At 33.5% G+C, this 19,078-nt stretch overlaps 1 protein-coding gene across 1 annotated transcript; it reads left to right on the plus strand.

Annotated features, from left to right (window-relative positions):
- Positions 1-1,520: 1,520 nt before the first annotated feature.
- LOC133172980 (integrator complex subunit 5-like) lies at positions 1,521-18,887 on the plus strand. The gene is made up of 22 exons (XM_061307848.1): positions 1,521-1,552; positions 3,345-3,546; positions 4,031-4,134; positions 4,264-4,418; positions 4,546-4,638; positions 4,748-4,949; positions 5,339-5,456; positions 5,555-5,630; positions 6,060-6,148; positions 6,328-6,383; positions 6,502-6,638; positions 6,912-7,020; positions 7,145-7,326; positions 7,441-7,637; positions 12,827-12,945; positions 13,038-13,241; positions 14,514-14,782; positions 17,062-17,132; positions 17,559-17,707; positions 18,004-18,108; positions 18,569-18,611; positions 18,760-18,887. The coding sequence occupies exons 1-22, from the start codon at positions 1,526-1,528 to the stop codon at positions 18,867-18,869; spliced, it is 2,817 nt and encodes a 938-aa protein (XP_061163832.1). The 5' UTR covers positions 1,521-1,525; the 3' UTR covers positions 18,870-18,887.
- Positions 18,888-19,078: the final 191 nt, after the last annotated feature.

The raw sequence follows: 19,078 nt of genomic DNA on the forward strand, positions 1-19,078 counted from the left end.
TTCAAATGATTTTTTTGCTTGTTAAATTTTTAATGCCAGTAAAATGAAATTTTTTGAGTGCAAAAAGGTCAAATAATTGAACATGCGGAGTAATTTGAAAAATTTTTCGTTGTCACAAATTTTAATGTGTCTATTCAAGATGAAATAAAACTGTGTTTGTTCCCATAATTTATTTGAATAAAAAAATATTAGAGGAAAAACTTTAAAAATTTATTTATGTGTAAGACGTATTTACAGTGCAAAAAGGTCAAACTAAATGCTCTGTAGCGCCAAAAGAAGTGCATTGACCCCCATCTTTTGTTTTGATTTTTAATTAAACTATGTGTGTAAATTATAAAAATATACTTGATAAAAAATTCTCATTACTTTTGATGGCAGGATCCAACCTCCTTAAGATATACCTTGGAAAAATTGTTAGACACATAGAATGTATGAATTTATTACCTTATCCGATGACTTTTTCACCTCAAAGTCAATAGGGTTTTTCTTTATGCCATAGGGAGTTGTGATATTAAATTTGTTGAAGAAAACTAAAGATGTTATTTGAAATATATGAACTTATGACCTTTGACCTTTTAACCTCAAAATCAAAATGGGCCATAAAGAGTTAATATATATATTTCATTGCAAAAGCTCATTGATTTTATAAGAATTACCCGGTAGTTTGAAAAAAAAAGGTGTTACACACAGATAGCTTACATGAATTTATGACTTTGACCTCTGACCTTTAAGTTTTGACTTGAAAATGGAAAGGGGTCTTTTTTATATCATTGGGAGTTGTAATAGAAATTTTATTGAAGATATCTCAAACATAATTAAAAGTTATCATCTGAAAAATGTTATTTGTAATGTATGAATTTTTTACCATGACCTTTGTTCGTTTGACCTAAAAATCAATAGGCCCTGGGGTCTTTTTTGAGCCATAAATAGTTGTGAAATAAAATCTCATTGCAAAAGCTCAAAGGCTTCTTGAGATATTGCATGGAAATGTAAGTGTTACACAAACAGAATAAATAAATTTATGTCCTTGATCTATGACCAAAATCAATAGGGTCTTTTTTAGGCCATAGGGAGTTGTGGTAAAAAATTTTATTACAAAAGCTCAAGGCTTCTTGAGAAATCGCCTGGAAATGAAAGTGTTACAAACAAAACAGAAGAAATAAATTTATGACCTTGACCTTTGACCTCAAAATCTATGAGGGTCTTCTTCAGGTCATAGGGAGTTGTGGTTTAAAATTTCATTGCAAAAGCTCAAAGGCTTCTGAGATATCATCTGGAGTGTTGCACACGCACAGACAGACAAATAGACCCAAATAAACAGGAAGAGGAAATATCGAGTCCATACTTAATTTTATTGTAATTATAAAAAATGACAGGTGAATGTAGAAAAGTTTCAGTGATTAAGGTGTGCACAGTACAATTTTAGGGCAAGAATGCATTCTTTAAAAGAATTATAACTATCACGAATAAACAAAGCAATTCTCAATGATCGAATATGATAATGTACGAACGGACCATATTTGACATGGCGGCGGCAGGTTCCAGTTCGAAAGTCAGTTTAGATGTATTTTTAACAACTTTTAAGTCTTTTCAACCCTTGATATATGTCAAATTAATATGCAACAATTGACTTTTTGCTAATTCAACGTTTATCTATATTGTTTCTTGTTTTCCTTGTACTTACACGAATGTTTAAAACAAAGGAAGAGGAAATTCGAAAAGATATTAGTAAACAATACAACACGGAATACCACAAAGTAAAGTCAGGGCTAGAAATAATAATTTTTTTTTTCAATGGTCACTCGGGCTATCGCCTTTGATTTTTATTGGTCTGTTCAGTGCTTTTACTGTCCCACTGGGCCAGTAGATTTTAAAACGACTGACCAAATACCATAATGATGATAGTAATATTATTGTGATACTTAGTAGTTCAACTTATCAAAACATGAAACGACAGAACTTGGACACACAACCCTGTCAAGTGAACTAGCCTGACTGTGAATGAATTTTGTTATACTTAAAAGAAATACTGACCCAAAGGGCACATGCCTTCTACAATGTGCTAGCCCAGATTTAAAATTCAGTGGCCCCTGACGTGGGCCATCGATTATTTCGAGCCCTGAAAGTATGTATAAAACCATCTTTCTCCTCATACACATCTCTGACAAGTTGTGCAGTATTAGGCTTACTTCCCCTTCGTGGCATTAAGCTACAAATATCAGTGCCTGTAACCGGTGCATGGATTTACCCAAAAGGACCCAAAAGGAACATAAAAGATCCCAAAAGGAAACCAAATGGAACCCAAAAGGACTCAAAATGAAGGGGGCAACCAGCTTTTATATGAACATTTTCATACTTAATTGAAAGTAAAACATTAGATTTGGCAAAAAGGGGGGGGGGGGGAGGAGCCCCCTCCCCCTACACTATTTGCTTGGAGTAAGTCATAAAATAAAACTTATTATTTCATTTAAGATATGCTAAAATATACGGGAAAATATAATAATATGTTTATCTTTTCAGCTTAAATAAAACAAAGCATATCCAACAATATTTAGTGTTTGACGTGTTTATGCTTATAAGGCGTTATGTTATTTCTGAAAGTATAAATCTATGTTTTTGCAAACTTTAATATAAACTATGTACCGGTAATATAGAATTCATTATCTAATTCATATTATTACTTTTTATCATATCTTAATATAATTATTTTAGGTCCTTTTAGGTTCCTTTTGGGTTCTTTTGGGTCCTTTTGTGTAAATCGACGCGCCCCCTGTTGCCCCATTGTTTGGCCTCATAATTAGGGAATTAGGCTCCAAATCTTAGTTTAGGATCATCGACGATAGTCCTCCATGTTAGGCATTAGACTCCATGTATTAGGGCCTGCTGCCTCTTAATTAGTGCACTGATTAGGCTCTGGGATTAAGGCACCAAGTAGGGTCCATACTACATAGTTAGGGGATTTTTTTTATACAATATTCCTGATACAATATTCTAATTATGTTGACAGTGGTACCGTTGGGGCGAGTGCAGTTCAGTATTTATTACTGGATACCTATTCACTTTGTACTTGGACAGCAGAAAAAAAATATATTGGATCAGTGTGCAGACATTCCAAATTTTGTCTTCGTCCAGGCATTGCTTTAAGAGCTTGCAGTGTAGGCAGCACTTCACTTTGCTCTGTATTCTGCACTCACCATTACAATAAAATATTTACACTTAGCTAGAAAAATACTTCAGAATAATAAAATGTATTCTCTTAAGAGTCTGAGATGTAATTATTATAATGGATATATCACTTATTATCATCTTATACATGAACCATTTTATGAATTTTTGATTTTCAGGATATTTTATCAGAAGTCAGAACATTTATTGCTGGCACTAGTAACGAGAAGTCCATTAGCCATGAGAGCTTGGCCAGATCAGCCCTTCATCTTCTGCAGACTCTGCCAGTGGCTAGACATGCTGTGTTAGAACACCTCTGCTCCTTGTTTGACGAGGCCGTCAAACTCCACATCCTCCAGAGTGATGACCCAGCCGGTCAAGGTAATGGGGAGATGCTTGTAGGGCCAGGAAAATGGGGATAGTTTACATTTTGTAGGATTTATTAATTAATGATCTTGATGATGGCTCAGCTAATTACCCGGTAGCTGAGTTAAGAAAGGACCAAAACATCTTTTTATTCCTTAGAAATAAATATAACATCAAATTTTAAATTCCTTTGAAAAATGAAAGTTTGTGCAAACCTATGTCAGCTGTGTAAAACGTATACCTGTTTTAATTTACATTTTTCCAGAGTTTAGTTTGGTATTTTTGCAAAAAGAACAAAACCTTTTTTTTTTTCTTTTGAAAATATTTTATTCATTTGAAACATGCATTACTTATTTTTTTGTAAGCATCACAGTATTTATTTTTTTTCTACAAGAAAATGTTCATAAAATTATCAATACTTCCAGAGGATTTTAATGCAATATTCATTGCTATGTGATCCATGAGTCAGTGTATGTTTTGTTTTTTTTTTTTATTACAGAGGAAGGAGAATCTGATTTAGATGGTGTCATACAAGACGTGTGTGGTGTTCTCTTCAACTTCATAAAGACCAACCCTCTGGCGTGGGCACCGATCATCTCAAATGTAACATTTATTGTATACTCAATCCATTTCTATTATTCTATAGTTCAGGAAGAACAACTTATTTTTTATTGTCTTTTATTTTCTTAACAATTCTGTATGATTTTTAAAAAATGTGGCTATTTTTGACAGTGGTCACTAGAGCTGCTGGGACACATCAGCTGTAAATATGCTGGTCAGTGTGGACTATCCCCCTCCTCCTCCCTCAATGAACTCCTCCAAATGTGGGTCACCTGTAAACCAACAAAGTCCCTCATGGAGGTAGCCACAGAGTGCTTTGCTGCGATGTATGTACTCTCAGATTTTAAATACGAGTCCATTTTAATTAACATGTTTTATGTTAAATAAGAAGTGTAATTTAGATGAGTAAGATTTTCTCTATGTTGTATTTATAAATATCTCATTATTTTGCAGGGTTGGCAGTGCACCAGATGTGTGTGTAGATGCCTTACTCGAAGCCTCTGTCAAATACAGTCCCCATTTTGATTGGGTTGTTGCACACATTGGGTAACTAGCATAAATTGTTCTCTATGTTAATATTAAAATCATCAGTTTAAACGCAATCAGTTGACACAGAATAATGAGCCAAAAATGAGCACTGACAAATATTTTACAGCTCCTGTTTCCCAAACACAATTATCACCAGAGTGTTAATGTGTGGTCTTAAGGACTTCTGTCACCATGGAAACAAGAGGCCAGATATGGAGACGAGGGGTGATGAGAAGGTTCCTAAAATGGACTCTGTTGTGGACATTCTGGGTCATCTGGCATCTAAACACAGACAGGACATCAGGGGGGCCCTCATGAAACTTTTTGAGGTACACACACCAGTAAAAAATGAAGATACTTTTGATAAAGGCAGAAAAAAATTAAAAAACACTATATGAAATTTTCAAATATTTTTTTCAAACCTTGTTATCTTGAACCCGATGGGACAGAGAAAATAATTTGAGATATCCAAGGGTTCGAGATATCCAGGGTAAAATACTTAAGGAATAAGCGATTGGGACTTCCAAATGACTTTGCCATATGGTATTTGAAATATCAGTGTTTGAGATACCAAGGTTCAACTGTACTTTATAGTGATGTTCCCTGAATATCATAACTCATAAGATAAATGATAGTGAAAGCAAAAGAAGCCAGAAACAAAAAAAAAAAGTTCATTTGTCTGAGTGTAGATCATTTATGTTGTTTTCTAACACAACAGGAGAGTATGAAGTCTGACAGTGAAGTAGTGAAGGTGACCACGGTTCCTTTTCTGTTAGAGCTGGCTTCCAGGTCAGACATGCTTCTACAAGTCCTCAGTACGGACCTCATCAAATCATGTAAGACTGCCTCGGCTTTAGATATTAGAACTGGGTTGATGGCTCGTTGTGTACTATTCTTACAAAGTTTTTCCTTTCTTTTATTTATTTTCTTTCAGTAAATCCTGAATTGTTAAACAAACTGCATGTGAACTTTGAACCTTGGAGGAGAAGAAATGCCCCAGAATATTTAAGGTAATTTACAATGATTTTTATAGTTTACAGACAGGCTCAACAATTAAACAGGTTGATAGCACACATACTGTTTGTGAATCTTTGCTTATAATGAAGCCATGTTTTGTAAACAATAAATACTAAACTAGGCTTGATCTTATTAAAATCCTTTATTAAAATAAAGACTTTTGTGTGATATTGTTTCATAAGTTGACATGGTTTTAAAGCAGATAAATCATCATTCACACCATTATGAGAATCAGTTTTGACTTAAATAAATTCAAAATGATTTCCATAACTTCCAACTTTTTCAAAGCCTATATAGAAAATACATGTAAGCTTGGGAAAGTTGTCTCAGATGTGTGAAATGTAAACAGAATGTTAGCAAATTGAAATCTTTGAAACATTATGAGTATATGTCTTGCAAGATATTTTATTTGTAATGAACAGTTTGATCAGCCTGGTGGTTCAGCTGATTAAGAAGATTGACTTCACAACATTAGAAGTTCTGGAATTTCTACTGGGGATAGCTTCACCAGGTAATGACATCCAATTCTGATTACCAAAAACCCTCAACTTTGTCCTTAGTTAATCTGATGTTTGGGGTCAGTCAAAATATACCTCAGTAATATACAACAGAGATAAGCCTGACAGATACACTGTTAGTCCTAGAGTTTACATGTGTATTTACTTCTATCAAAATGAATTTGATTTTCAGACAACACAAATAACTGTCCATGTCCTGAGGTTCAAGAAGTTGGGGCTATCATTCTTGTGAGTATAAAAGGCATTAAAGAAAAAGAAATTAAAAAAAATGACAATTATATGTGTAATTTGTTAACAACAAAGTAATTTTTCCATTGAGAAAGACAGGAATTTGATTTTATTTTAGAATCGCCTCATCTTTGAGCTCCAGAGATCAGTCTTTCACAAGCGGAGGAATGCATCTATTGATGTCCCGTTTTTATCCTCATTGGTTGATCAGTCAACAAACATACTCAGGTTACTGCTGGACAGTAAGGGATCAAGGTACAGACAGTACATTACTGGTGTTATACATGTAGATGTAATGAAATACAAGCTTACCAAAATGTATGAATTCCTAGGGTATACACATTTTCAGCATAGTTGTTTATGATCTTTATCATAAAATTTAGTTAATATTGTGAAGGGTTATAAAATATCTACAGTGTATTATACAGACAACACTTTTCTGACATACACACGTACATTAAAAACAGAAAGAAACTGATATTTCTAAGTATATTCTGGAGTTCAGTTATGATATAACTGCTTTTGCAGAGGGGACTGGTTGTTGAGGATAGTGGCCTATATTGGTCTGTATAGTGGAGAAGACTTAACAAGTGATTTAATGGTTTACATATTGTGCAATGCAACATCACACACTCAGGTTTGTTCTTAAAAATAGAGTCATTGTAACTGAGCTTGAAATTATCAGAATGCCCATTTTTTATGAGTTTATGAGTCTGGCACAAAGCTGTGAAAGTTTTCGATGAACTTTTGTGATTTTGTAGCTGTGCCGCTTTGTACAGCTACAGAGCATTGTTGAGGTGAAGCTGGGGGATATTCTGCCTGTGGTGGTCCAGAAAGTGACAGATAAACTGAGGTCCTACAAAATCCCACAGCCTAATGTCATACTGGGTAACATACTGGCCATCTTAGAGTGGGAAAAGTCAACCAAGTCTCTCAGTGAGAGGTCAGTGTGTTTCAGAATGATTACTTATTTACTTGTATGCAGATATGTCAAATAATGTTAAAAATCAGTTTCTGTGTGACACCAATACTCCAACCATTTATATTTATATTTCAGATCCACTTTGTTATTCTGCATAAAGAAGCAGTGGGAAGCTTTTCTGCCTTTGTTGACCAATGATGACCTTCACCTTGTTTTAGAGACAGTCAAGGTCATCAATACTCTGGAAATCCCCACCAATATTTCAAGTGCTAATGCACTCAAACTGTGTTCAACTTTACTTCATTTCTTCTTCAGATCATTAGAAGTTGAAGGTACATGTATATACATGTATTTATACATTATGCTTACTGTCTTTAAATATTTTGGATATTTCATGTACAGTCAAACTTGTCAAAGCGGTCACCTTTATCCAGCGGTCACCTGTCCTATGCGGTCATTTTATTTCCTCCCAATGAATTTTTCTATATAATGTAACTCTATTAAGCTGTCAGCTGCGTAACGCGGTCAGCGGTCATCAAATTTCATGTAAAATTGCTGTTTTACCTCGTATATAGCGGACATTTTGTCCGATCATGTGACCAGATCTCAAGTCAGGTGACTGCCAATTTTTGTCACTAATGTAAATAATTGGTCTTGTGTAGCGAGATCATGAAAAAAATTATAATTGGCCTTATTTAAAATATTGGATAATTTATTTATTTTTTTAGCAAAACTAAACAAGGGTGCTAGTGACCGAAAAGGTTATCAGGAAAACGGACTTACGAGAATCTTAATCTTATTGAATTGGAATCTGGTTTAAAAAATTCTGAGTGATACACAAGGCATCCTTATTTATCTATTAATGGATTCAATATTTAGGTGTTTCCTAATTATTAGTTCAGGTTTGGTATGCCCAACTCCGATAGGTGTAATTGCGTAAATGCATGACAGGCCGTTTTTTACACATAGGAAACGTATTATTTGTAGAAACCCTAATTAACTGTTTTGTATACTGAATGTGTCCTGATTATCTCGTGATTTTCAACTAGGTAAGACAACCGTTTGGATTAGTCACGCTTCATTGCTCACAACACAAACTTGTTTTTTAGAGGCAGTTAAGATAAAAAATACATTATGTTTTATTCATGACACAACATGATAATGTAATCTTATAATAATCAGGTTGGGGGGAAACTTAAAGTCCGCTATAATAGTGGTATATCACTATTATAGTGAGATTCCGCTATATTTTCAGCCGTAGTTACCCTCGATTTCATCAAATAATACACTTGCTGATTAAAGCGCAAGTTATGATGGGTATAAAAATGGACAATAATTTGAATCCTTGCATGTTATGAATTTTATTTAATTTTCTGCCGATGCGTTTTATAATACGAACACACTTTTTAAAGCGGAAGTTACATTTTTAACATAGCAACCAGTGATTGCGGTAGTATTGAACAAAGACTGACTCTTAATATCTCTCACACATGTGCACAAATTAGTGCTTGTAATAACTTTGGACCCACTTTGGAATACGTTTGTCGAATTTACAGAAGAAAAGTTGATTTTTGCCTGCATGGTAACGGGTATGGAGGCCCGTTGTGACCAACGAAAAAAGCTCATTACATGTTCACTTTATTCTGATGAAACCGATTTGTATTGTTTAATTGCAATAAATCGTAAACAATGATGTAAGATGTCATTTCTGCAGGTAATTACAAACACATTGTTTGACATTCGTTTTGAGAATGTTAAACAAAATTAACAATACGAACAACAAAGGGCCTCGGTTTTAAGGGTGTCTTCCACCTATTCCCACTTTTTAAAAAAAAAATCACAAGTCCACATATTTCCGCTTGCAAATATGATATAGTTTATTCAGAATATAAATTTGAGCAGTACAGCCCATCAGTTACAAAAATAACTTATAATCTATACATATTTTACAATAAGTAAGACTCTCAAAGAGTCTAAAAGGGGGGTGAGACCCCTGATCAAGTGTTCCTCAGTCCCAAAGTTCCATTCACTTGTATAGAAGACTATAATATATGCTATAATATAAAGCAGAAGAAAGAATACTTTAAAACAATATAATTGTTTTACAATATATGTAGCAATGCTGTTGTATTATATATAAACATCTGAAAATTAACCTTGAACAAATAGACATTGGGTCAACCTGACAGATCATCGTAACGTAATATAAGAGCATGATGGATAAATTTCCCTAAGCCAACTAGGGTACATATGCGATGTGAACCGAATAAATGAAGTAATTTAAATGTAATAATATTCATTTATGTATTTTTTCCTTAAATTTAGATATCTGTGGCACTGAAGAATGAAATTAAATTCGTCTTCAATTTGATGAGTATAGTAAACATCGCATAATCTATCCTCCCTGCTCTTGCCTTGTGTTGAAAGTTCATTTGTGTTTATAACAATTATGTTAATTACATCTCAACTTAGGTGGGGTTTTTTTACAATTCAATACACTTTAAGACAGAAAATACATTTAATAAATCGATGAAAATGCAATGATATATTTCACTTAATTTTGTACAGAAAATAAATAAATAGATTTTAAGAAAAAAAATATGATGTAATTCACTCAATTTTTTACTCCTTGAATACGTACAATTTAAGACAGAAAATTATGTAAATCGATTCAATTTCTTTTTCAATTTGCTTAAACTACTGTATGAAATATGAAGATAACAAACAGTAATCAATCTCAAAAGTCCATTGAAACAATAAAGAAATTAAACAGAGCAAACACGGACCCCTAAAAACATCAGAGGTGGGATCAGGTGCCATGGAGGAGTGAGCACCCCCTACCGACCGGTCACACCCGCCGTGTGCTCCTTGTCATGATCGTGAAAAAACCATAGACAATTCAATGTGTAAATAATGGCTTATGTATACTTAAAAAAGCAGGCTTAATATTTTAGTGACTGTGGCGCAGACAACGATGAACTAATTCATGATAACCATTAACAAATGAATTTTGCAAAATCCATGATCGACAGGGGATGCCTACTCCTCCATAGCACCTGATCCTACCTTTTCGCTCTGCGAAAACTTTTATTGTTCAAATGGCCTTTTTCGTTATCTTCATATTTCTGTTTCTCCTTGTATTTCGTTTATTTATACCAGAATAATCTACTTCTGGTAATTAGGATTTATTGTCTCCTTTTTAGTGCATAACGTAGTTAAATATAAAATTTTGTGCATTTACACAATCAATAAATTGTGCAGAATTTATAAGACGTCGCATCTACAGGTAATTTTCACAACTTTTTCCCTTTTCTTGCTAAGACTAATCATTTTAATTCATGGTTTCATCATCAAGAGAGGAAACATTATACATGTACCTAAGATTACATGTAAAAGTGACATTGCTTACGATTTAGACGACACAAATTGGTTCCATTAAAGTGAAGAGCTTTTTTTTCATTGGTCACAACGGGCCTCCATACCCGTTACCATGCAGGCAAAAATCACCTTTTCTTCTGTAAATTCGACAAACCTATTCCAAAGTGGGTCCAAAGTTATTACAAGCACTAATTTGTGCACATGTGTGAGAGATATTGAGAGTCAGTCTTTGTTCAATACTACCGCAATCACTGGTTGCTATGCTAAAAATGTAACTTCCGCTTTAAAAAGTGTGTTCGTATTATAAAACGCATCGGCAGAAAATTAAATAAAATTCATAACATGCAAGGATTCAAATTATTGTCCATTTTTATACCCATCATAACTTGCGCTTTAATCAGCAAGTGTATTATTTGATGAAATCGAGGGTACCTACGGCTGAAAATATAGCGGAATCTCACTATAATAGTGATATACCACTATTATAGCGGAAATTACGTTTCCCCCCAACCTGATAAAAGAGAGTTTTGTTGTTGTTTGGAGGGAGGATGATGCAATGTCCTATTAGACTTAATATAGTTTTTGTTGGAGTCATCAAATTTATCTTGAACTTAATCTTGAGACTATTTAAATTTAGAAAAAAAATCTGAGACCATTGATGTCCAAAACACATCTCTCTTTAATATTCTGTGATGTAGTATTTTAAGACACAGAACTTACTTAAATTAGCAGAGCTCGAGATAATTTTTTACCCCAAAGTGTATTTACTCTCTGATTTTCAAATCAATGCAGATTTTGATTTTCAGCAAAATGATTTAAGAGTATTTTGTCAATTTATAAATGTTTTGACTTCTATTTTGATTTTGTGCTTGTTATCGAAATATAAGTGTTTTAGAAGAGGAAAGGGATAAAACTACAAAGGACCGTTCCTGCATTTATTTAAATAAATTTTGAAAATACTAACAAAATTTTTTGCTAAAACTGAGAAACATTCTTTTTTGACAAGGAAGATCATACAGTAAGTAAAGTTACCGTAGGCACATAAAACTTTTTCTCCATTAAGATGATATATCCTAACAAGAGTAAACCAACAGAAAAAAATCATCATTAATATGGCAGGTTGAGAGAAATCAGAAATTGGCAATGAACCCATTATAAAAAATGTTATGTACAAACGGTGAGTAACCGTCCTACTGAACAGAGAACTTTAGAAAATCTAAGAGAACACTTGATCGGTAAATTCAAATACATATTATGCGTAATGTCTCTACAGCAATTTATTTATTTAACTGTGTTCAACTGGTCTTGGACTTAAACAGAGCTCCTTTTTTTTGATATGGTTTTAATATGGTCTTCACTTTTTTTTTTACTGCATCATGTCCTCTTTGATAACAATGCAGTGTAAACTTTTTTTCTCCAGCTAAGACTTTTTTCCTCCATCTATTGTTTGTCTTCTAGGTAATATTGTTTTCATGTATTACACTTGTTACAATATCATCTTACAAAGACGACACAAGCTTTTGTGTGCTTAAAAGTACATGTAACTATGCCTAGTGCACAGTTTTTCTATTTAAAGAAATCGATTTTAATCTATATCTTTGATTCTTTCTCCCGAAATGGAAATCGTCATCGCAATTACTAGCATATTCCTGGTTATTAAAACGCTTTTAAATCAGTATTTCGTTTTGAAAAAAAATCAAATGCTGAGTTAACCTCAATTCATATCGTAAGATAAGTCGTACTTTTATTATTCAACCTGTCGTACGTACGCAGTACTTTCGTGGTGTAATGCTTATCTACGATTGCTAATGCGTAACTATACGCCCAGTTTTAAATTTCAATGCGTATTTTGTAAAATTTAATGCGTATTTCTGCAAATACGCACCTTATCTGGAGCACTGAATTAGAAAAGAATTTTTCTTGAAAAAAAGATTAACCTCTTTTCAAAGGTCACCTCTCTATAAAGGTCACTTTTAATGGTTCCCGCAGGTGACTGCTTAATACAGGTTTGACTGTATTTTTTAAAAAGGGTACAAATTGTATAACATGTATGACCTGGAGTAATTGTAACACTATTTTAAGTGAATTGAGATGCTTATAGTACATATTCTTTCAAAACTATATAAACCATGGTCTGTTTTAGACACAAGGCTATCCTCATCCATGTTCCATGCTTGTCGAGAGTGTCTTAAATTCCTGTGTAAGGAGACTTTTATCCAGTGTATAGCTCTCAGATTTCTCATTGAAAGTTTGTTCATAAAGGTAAGTTTGTCATGAACTTACATGTGTTGCTCTGTACATGATCAAATAACATATTCACACAAAAGCAATGAATTTTATTGTCTATTTTGAAGGACATTGCTATTTTATTTGGTGCAAAGCGAGATCTTCCTATATCAAAGTTTGAAAAAGAGAAGAAAAATTTTCAGTCTCTTTATGATGCTAACAGAAAGCAAGGCTTGTCTACAGCCCTCCACAGATCTCAGTCCACTGTATTTCATGCAGGGGTCATAGGTCAAGGGTTAAGGACATCAACATCAGGTCCTGTCCTCCCAAAGGTATGGTTGTATTTCAAAAAGAAATTTTGTTTAAAGTAATAAAAAGACATAGATACATTACTTAAAGCATGCTTTTTTTTTATTTACTTCATCATTTCAAGGCAAGTGAAATGAGTCCTAGATTGTTATATTATGTTAAAAAAGTATTGTCTCCTTTCAAATATACATAGATATAGCAATTTTTACTACATTGTATTTGCACATGAAATGAACAACTTGCTACTCCACATAATTTTTATGGGGGTCATTTGTGCACAGTATTGACACTTACCTGTACTGTTATTCTGATTTTATGTTTTACTGTTTTATTAGCTCACCTGAGCCATTGTTTGCTTTAGTTGTGGCTCATGGGGCTAGGGCAGCAAAAGTGGTTAAGAGTTAACAAAGGAATAAATTGAGAAAAAACTTTCAATACTCTTCTCAAGAACTGATGAGCCACAATTAGTGAAGATAATATACAGGTATCTTCATGTCATGGAGATTCAAATGTTTTCAGATCATGGCCCCAAGGGCTAGAATGCACAACAGTAGATATGAAAGTTTTATTTAGGAATATCTTTATGTAAAGAAATGCTTCAAAAATCTGCCTATATAAAGTAGGGTCACATTTACATGTAGATATATTTACATGTATATGCAGACATCCCCATTTTGTGTAGAATTCAACTTTGATCAAATCTTGGACCCTTAGCCTACCATAGTTTGAGTCAAAATAGTGGATCAAAGATTTGCATAAGAATGTACAGATAAATTCTGCTAAAAATCTCTCTACTCTAGTTAGTCAATTTGATATGCAAGTTTTCTCTTGTAAAGTTTAAACTGTTATACAGAACAGCAGGGCTACATTCAGCCAAACTTTACAACATCCTTGTGTCGTGTGGGTGTAGATGGCTATCAGTGTCAGGGTGGGCCACATTTTAATTAACACATGACATTATGGGAATACTCTTTTTAAAGGGGATAGCAATGCTTCAATTTCTCATAAATGATTTATGCACACCAAGTAGTGTTTAGTTTTGACTCTTGGAGTCAGTGTGGGCCACAGAAGGGGTACACTAGAGTTTTTAAACTTTCTAGATCAAGGAGGCTACAGTTAGTAAATACATGTATTGATATCAAGAATTAAGATATTGGTTATTACGTGATGCATAAATTTCAATAGCTAAAAACATGCTATAGCCTGCAGTAATTTGACAGATGGAAAATTTTGACTTGGGTGAGCATTGCGCAGATGGGGCATTATGTAATTTTTCCCCCCTCTATTTTATGCAGGTTCATATTGACAGAAATAAGCAGTGTCTAATGAGTATTTTGAGATGTTGTTCTCATCAAACAACACACACAGAGGAGGTGACTTCTCCTACTGTGGAGGGGGCAATGGAGGTTGATGAACCCTTAATGACTCCCTCTCAGGGCTGGAGTGTGTCTGGAGATCTGAGCCGGATGATTGGGAGTTTGGTGACTGAACTGATAACTCCAGATGTTCTGTATAACAACAGATTCTGGCCGGAGGAGGAATCCATACAGATGACTGTAGAGAGGTACAGTTAACAAGATTAAATAGCTATAAACATTCTGAAGGCATTTGATGGAGATGCAGGAGGAATTTTTAAAGCAATATTTCATAGTAAATTTGCTAATTTAATGTATGAAAATTTAAAAGAAACAAATTATTTCACTATTGGCACATCTGATATAACTGAGACAAAGTTTTACTGACATGAAGCTGAAAACATTGTTTTATATATATATATATATATATATATATATATATATATATATAATATATATTATATATATATATATATATATATATATATATATATATATATATATATATATATATATATATATATATTAGGGATGTCAACGAGTACCCGGTTAACTGGGTACTCGATCGAACGAACGAGTATCGAATACTAAAAATGGTACTCAGTTACTTGGATGTGTCTTTTTTCTTTTTTCAACGTACATATTTTTATCAAAAACCTGTCCAAAAAATAACTTAAATATGCATCAGTAATTAGCGTGTCGTCATCCACACCTGTAAAACACCCGCTATCTCACCTGTGACAGTGTATATACGGTAATTAGTGACCAATCACCTGGTACACAGCTGTTCTCACCTATTGCAGTCCTTAATTTTTGGATGGCTTCAATGATTGTTTTCAGTATACATGTTTAAGTATGGTCTATTATCTTCAAATCATTTTTAAATTATTAAGTTAATATACGGCAGCGAAATCGGACATGCATATAAATGCTGCTATATACCCACTTTAAAGATTTAAAAAAATGTTGAAAGTCAGTTTGCGTAGTAAGTTTAGTGTATATGGGGAAAACAACCAACATATGAAATAATATTAGACTAGCAATCCCAACAATGTTCGTTCCTTCTCTTTCGCTAGTCTAATCATCACAAACCTGCGTAACAGATTGTCCTCCTCTTGCGTTGATGAAATAGATCCTAAAGAAGAACTGTAAAAAAATTTTTTTTAAAGAAGATAGGCGTGTTTGGAGTATGATCTGCAGGAATAAGGCGTCGGAAACATTTATAGTTTAAATGTCTATGATTTGGTCGACTGACCACAGCTGGACATACTTTACAAGGTTATGCACATGGGAAAATGTTACATTTAGTTTGAAATACTTTGTCAAATTATAATATATCAGTCCGCTTATCTTAATAATTACTACATATAAAACTTAGTAACACTTCACATAAATAATAAACACCTATAGGGTATAGTTAAATGTAATTACAAGTACATGTATATATTAAAGTATCTGTAGGTTGGAAGAATTGCTTTCGCTTTCTCGCTTTCGGTGCAACAGAACCAGAATTTATCTTTTGAAAATTAAACACATAAAATTAAATTGACAAAAAAATTGTTTGTATTAAAAAAAATATTAATGCTCCATGAGAGGATCGAACCAAAAATATTTTTTTTTTCATTGCACTGGACGAGTAAGGCATACTACTGAGCTATCACTGCCACATACTCTTTACGGTTTTTAAAGCGACAATGAAGCACTGCATTTACACATTGGAATTTTTTCGGAAAAAAGTTCATTTTTTATCGTCTTAGGGTCTTCTCTTCATTTTTTTTTTTTTTTTTTTTACAAATGTCTGTTAGTTTCTTTGAATTAAAATGCACACAAATAATGTTTCAGAATCATGGAAAGATGACCCAGAGGTAGCAAATTTTTAGAAAAACGTGTTTGAAAATGAAACATTTTGTACCAAATGACTCATCTAGCCAATTTTCAAGTTCTTTTTTATAAAATCAAAATACAATATCGGGAAAATATTTCCCTTTCCTATTTCACAGGAACCCAAAACATCAAAAGAATGCTAAAATTTCATGTTGACAGATCAAGGAAATTTTCACTTTTCAAGTGTGCCCAGATTCCTGCCGAATGCCAATCAAAGGCACCCTCGTTCTTTTTGGTGTATTAATTGTGTCTTTTGTGTTTATTTGATAAATAAATCAGTACCAGAAACTCATACCCGTTGGACTCGATGTTTATATACATTTATAAAGGTGATAAAAACAGCTTTGGAGTTTAACACAGCTTAAGGGGGCTCAAGAAAATTAACACACTTGTATTTATATTTTTACCGAGTACCCGGGTACTTGATCGGAAAAAAGTCCGAGTAACCCATTATCAAAAATAGATCGATTTGACGTCCCTAAATATATATATATATATATATATATATATATATATATATATATATATATATATATATATATATACACACTAATAGTTTTTTTTATGAATTGTTCTGCTAAGTTTGTTGCTTTGTTTGTTGTAGGGATTTACAAATTTACAAAACAATGGAAGACAATCCAGTCTTATGGCAAATCCTTGACCTTTATGCTTCAAGTGAGTGTGGAGAAATGTCTAGGTTTGTGAGTAGTGTTGTAAGGGTATAGAATGGTTGAGAACATGGGATAGGTTTATGGGTAGTGTTGTAAATATATAGAATTGTTGAGAACATGGGGTTGGTCAATGGGTAGTTTTGTAATGGTATAGAGTTGTTGAAAACATGGGGTTGGGGGTTGGGTTAGTGTTGTAATGGTATAGAATTGTTGAAAACATGGGGTTGGTTTGTGGGTAGAGTTGTAATGGTATAGAGTTGTTGGAAACATGGGGTTGGTTTATGGGTAGTGTTGTAAGGTTATAGAATTGATGGAAACATGGGTTGGTTATGGGTAGAGTTGTATGGGTATAGAATTGTTGAAAACATTGGGTTGGCATATTACAGAAGAGTAATAAATTGTTGACATTCTTTGACTTATTTATGTTTAGGTCCCCTGACTATGTGTAGGTGCTCTCCCGTTCTGAAGTCTCTGACGGCATCACTTATGATCCACTTTGAATCATCGAGAGAGAGGACAGCGAGGAATACTCCTAAACAGCTGGAAGCAGCAAGCCATCTGATCAGATATCTTGGAAAGGTATCAGCTTTTTGATCTTTCTATGAAGCTGTATTTTGAAGGATTACAAGTGGAGAAAATAAGCTACTACGGTATACATAATTCTGTAGAAATGGCACAAGTCCAAGTGCAACTTTGCTGTTAGATTATTATGAATTCAAGCCAATAGAGCTACAGTCTCATCAGTAACTTTATATTTTAAAATAAGTTTATGTATGTTATTTGTTTGGAGTCTGTAGAAATATTGTTAAAATCATACAAAATCACTTGCAAAATGATTGATTGCAGTTCAAAAAATGTGAAATTTTCTTTGATAGAGTTGTCTCCTCCCAGCTCCACTGAAACATGTATCTGAATTGTTCTACCTTGCTACTTCCTATGAGGTCTACTTACTGTTGTTGTCTGTATGGAAATACATGAAGGTAAGAATCATACTCAAAACTGAAATATGTGTGTAAGTGCATCAATCAGACAAATATGTCAAGGGAGATAACTCTATGTCTCAATACATACTCGTGTCATTCAGTGAAATAATATTGTATATGTAAGACAATGAATCTCAAAGGCTTACTGGAGCTATGTGTATTGAGATAGAAGTTTGTCCAACGTCTGTCTGTGTCCTTTCTTCCATGTGTCTTTCTGTCTGTCTGTATGGAAATTTTGTACATTTTCAACTTCTCCATGACTACTGAATCTACCAAATCTACTTTTAAGAAAAGTTACAAAAACTTCAGTGAAAGCTTCTTTATGTAATGAATATAGAGAATTAAAAGGAATTTTGAAAAAAAAAAATCTGATAGCTCATTGGTTTTCCCAGTCCTTATCCATTCTGTTCACTGGGAGTTAGTCCCCATCTTTTTTACTGTTGACTGACTTTTGTAGGAGTTTCCTCCCACTGAAGATCCTGATGAGGTCAACACAAGAGGTAGTTAAACTTAGATTATACTACAATGTAATTAACTTCTAATCATCTACACTAAAACAGTGTTATTCAATAAGGAGTGTTGTTACCTGAGAAATGTTTACAGATTTACTGTCTTTCTGATATTATCATTTATTTTTTTAAATTTCAGGATGTGAACCGAGACATGTAGAGACGATCAAGGCGATTATGCATAATAATATTGACACCATGGGGATCTACTATGGACGATTTTTCTCAATGTTTTCTTCCTCAGATTAATAAAATTAAATACACATTCAGCATTTGTTATCCATAATATGTGTGGGCCACATCACTCACTAATAAATGAAGGGGCAGGAAGCTGCTTTTGGTCACTTTCCAACTAAATACATATGGGATAGTGGATTTCATACATTATCTTATTGATATATGGTCACCTTCTGCTCAATTTCAAACATTATAAAGAAGAGACTTCATTCTGTAATTAC

This window comes from Saccostrea echinata, unplaced genomic scaffold, assembly GCF_033153115.1.
Source record: "Saccostrea echinata isolate AGI-Se365-2 ecotype Australia unplaced genomic scaffold, CSIRO_AGI_Sech_v1 ptg000056l, whole genome shotgun sequence".
NCBI lineage: Eukaryota > Metazoa > Mollusca > Bivalvia > Ostreida > Ostreidae > Saccostrea > Saccostrea echinata.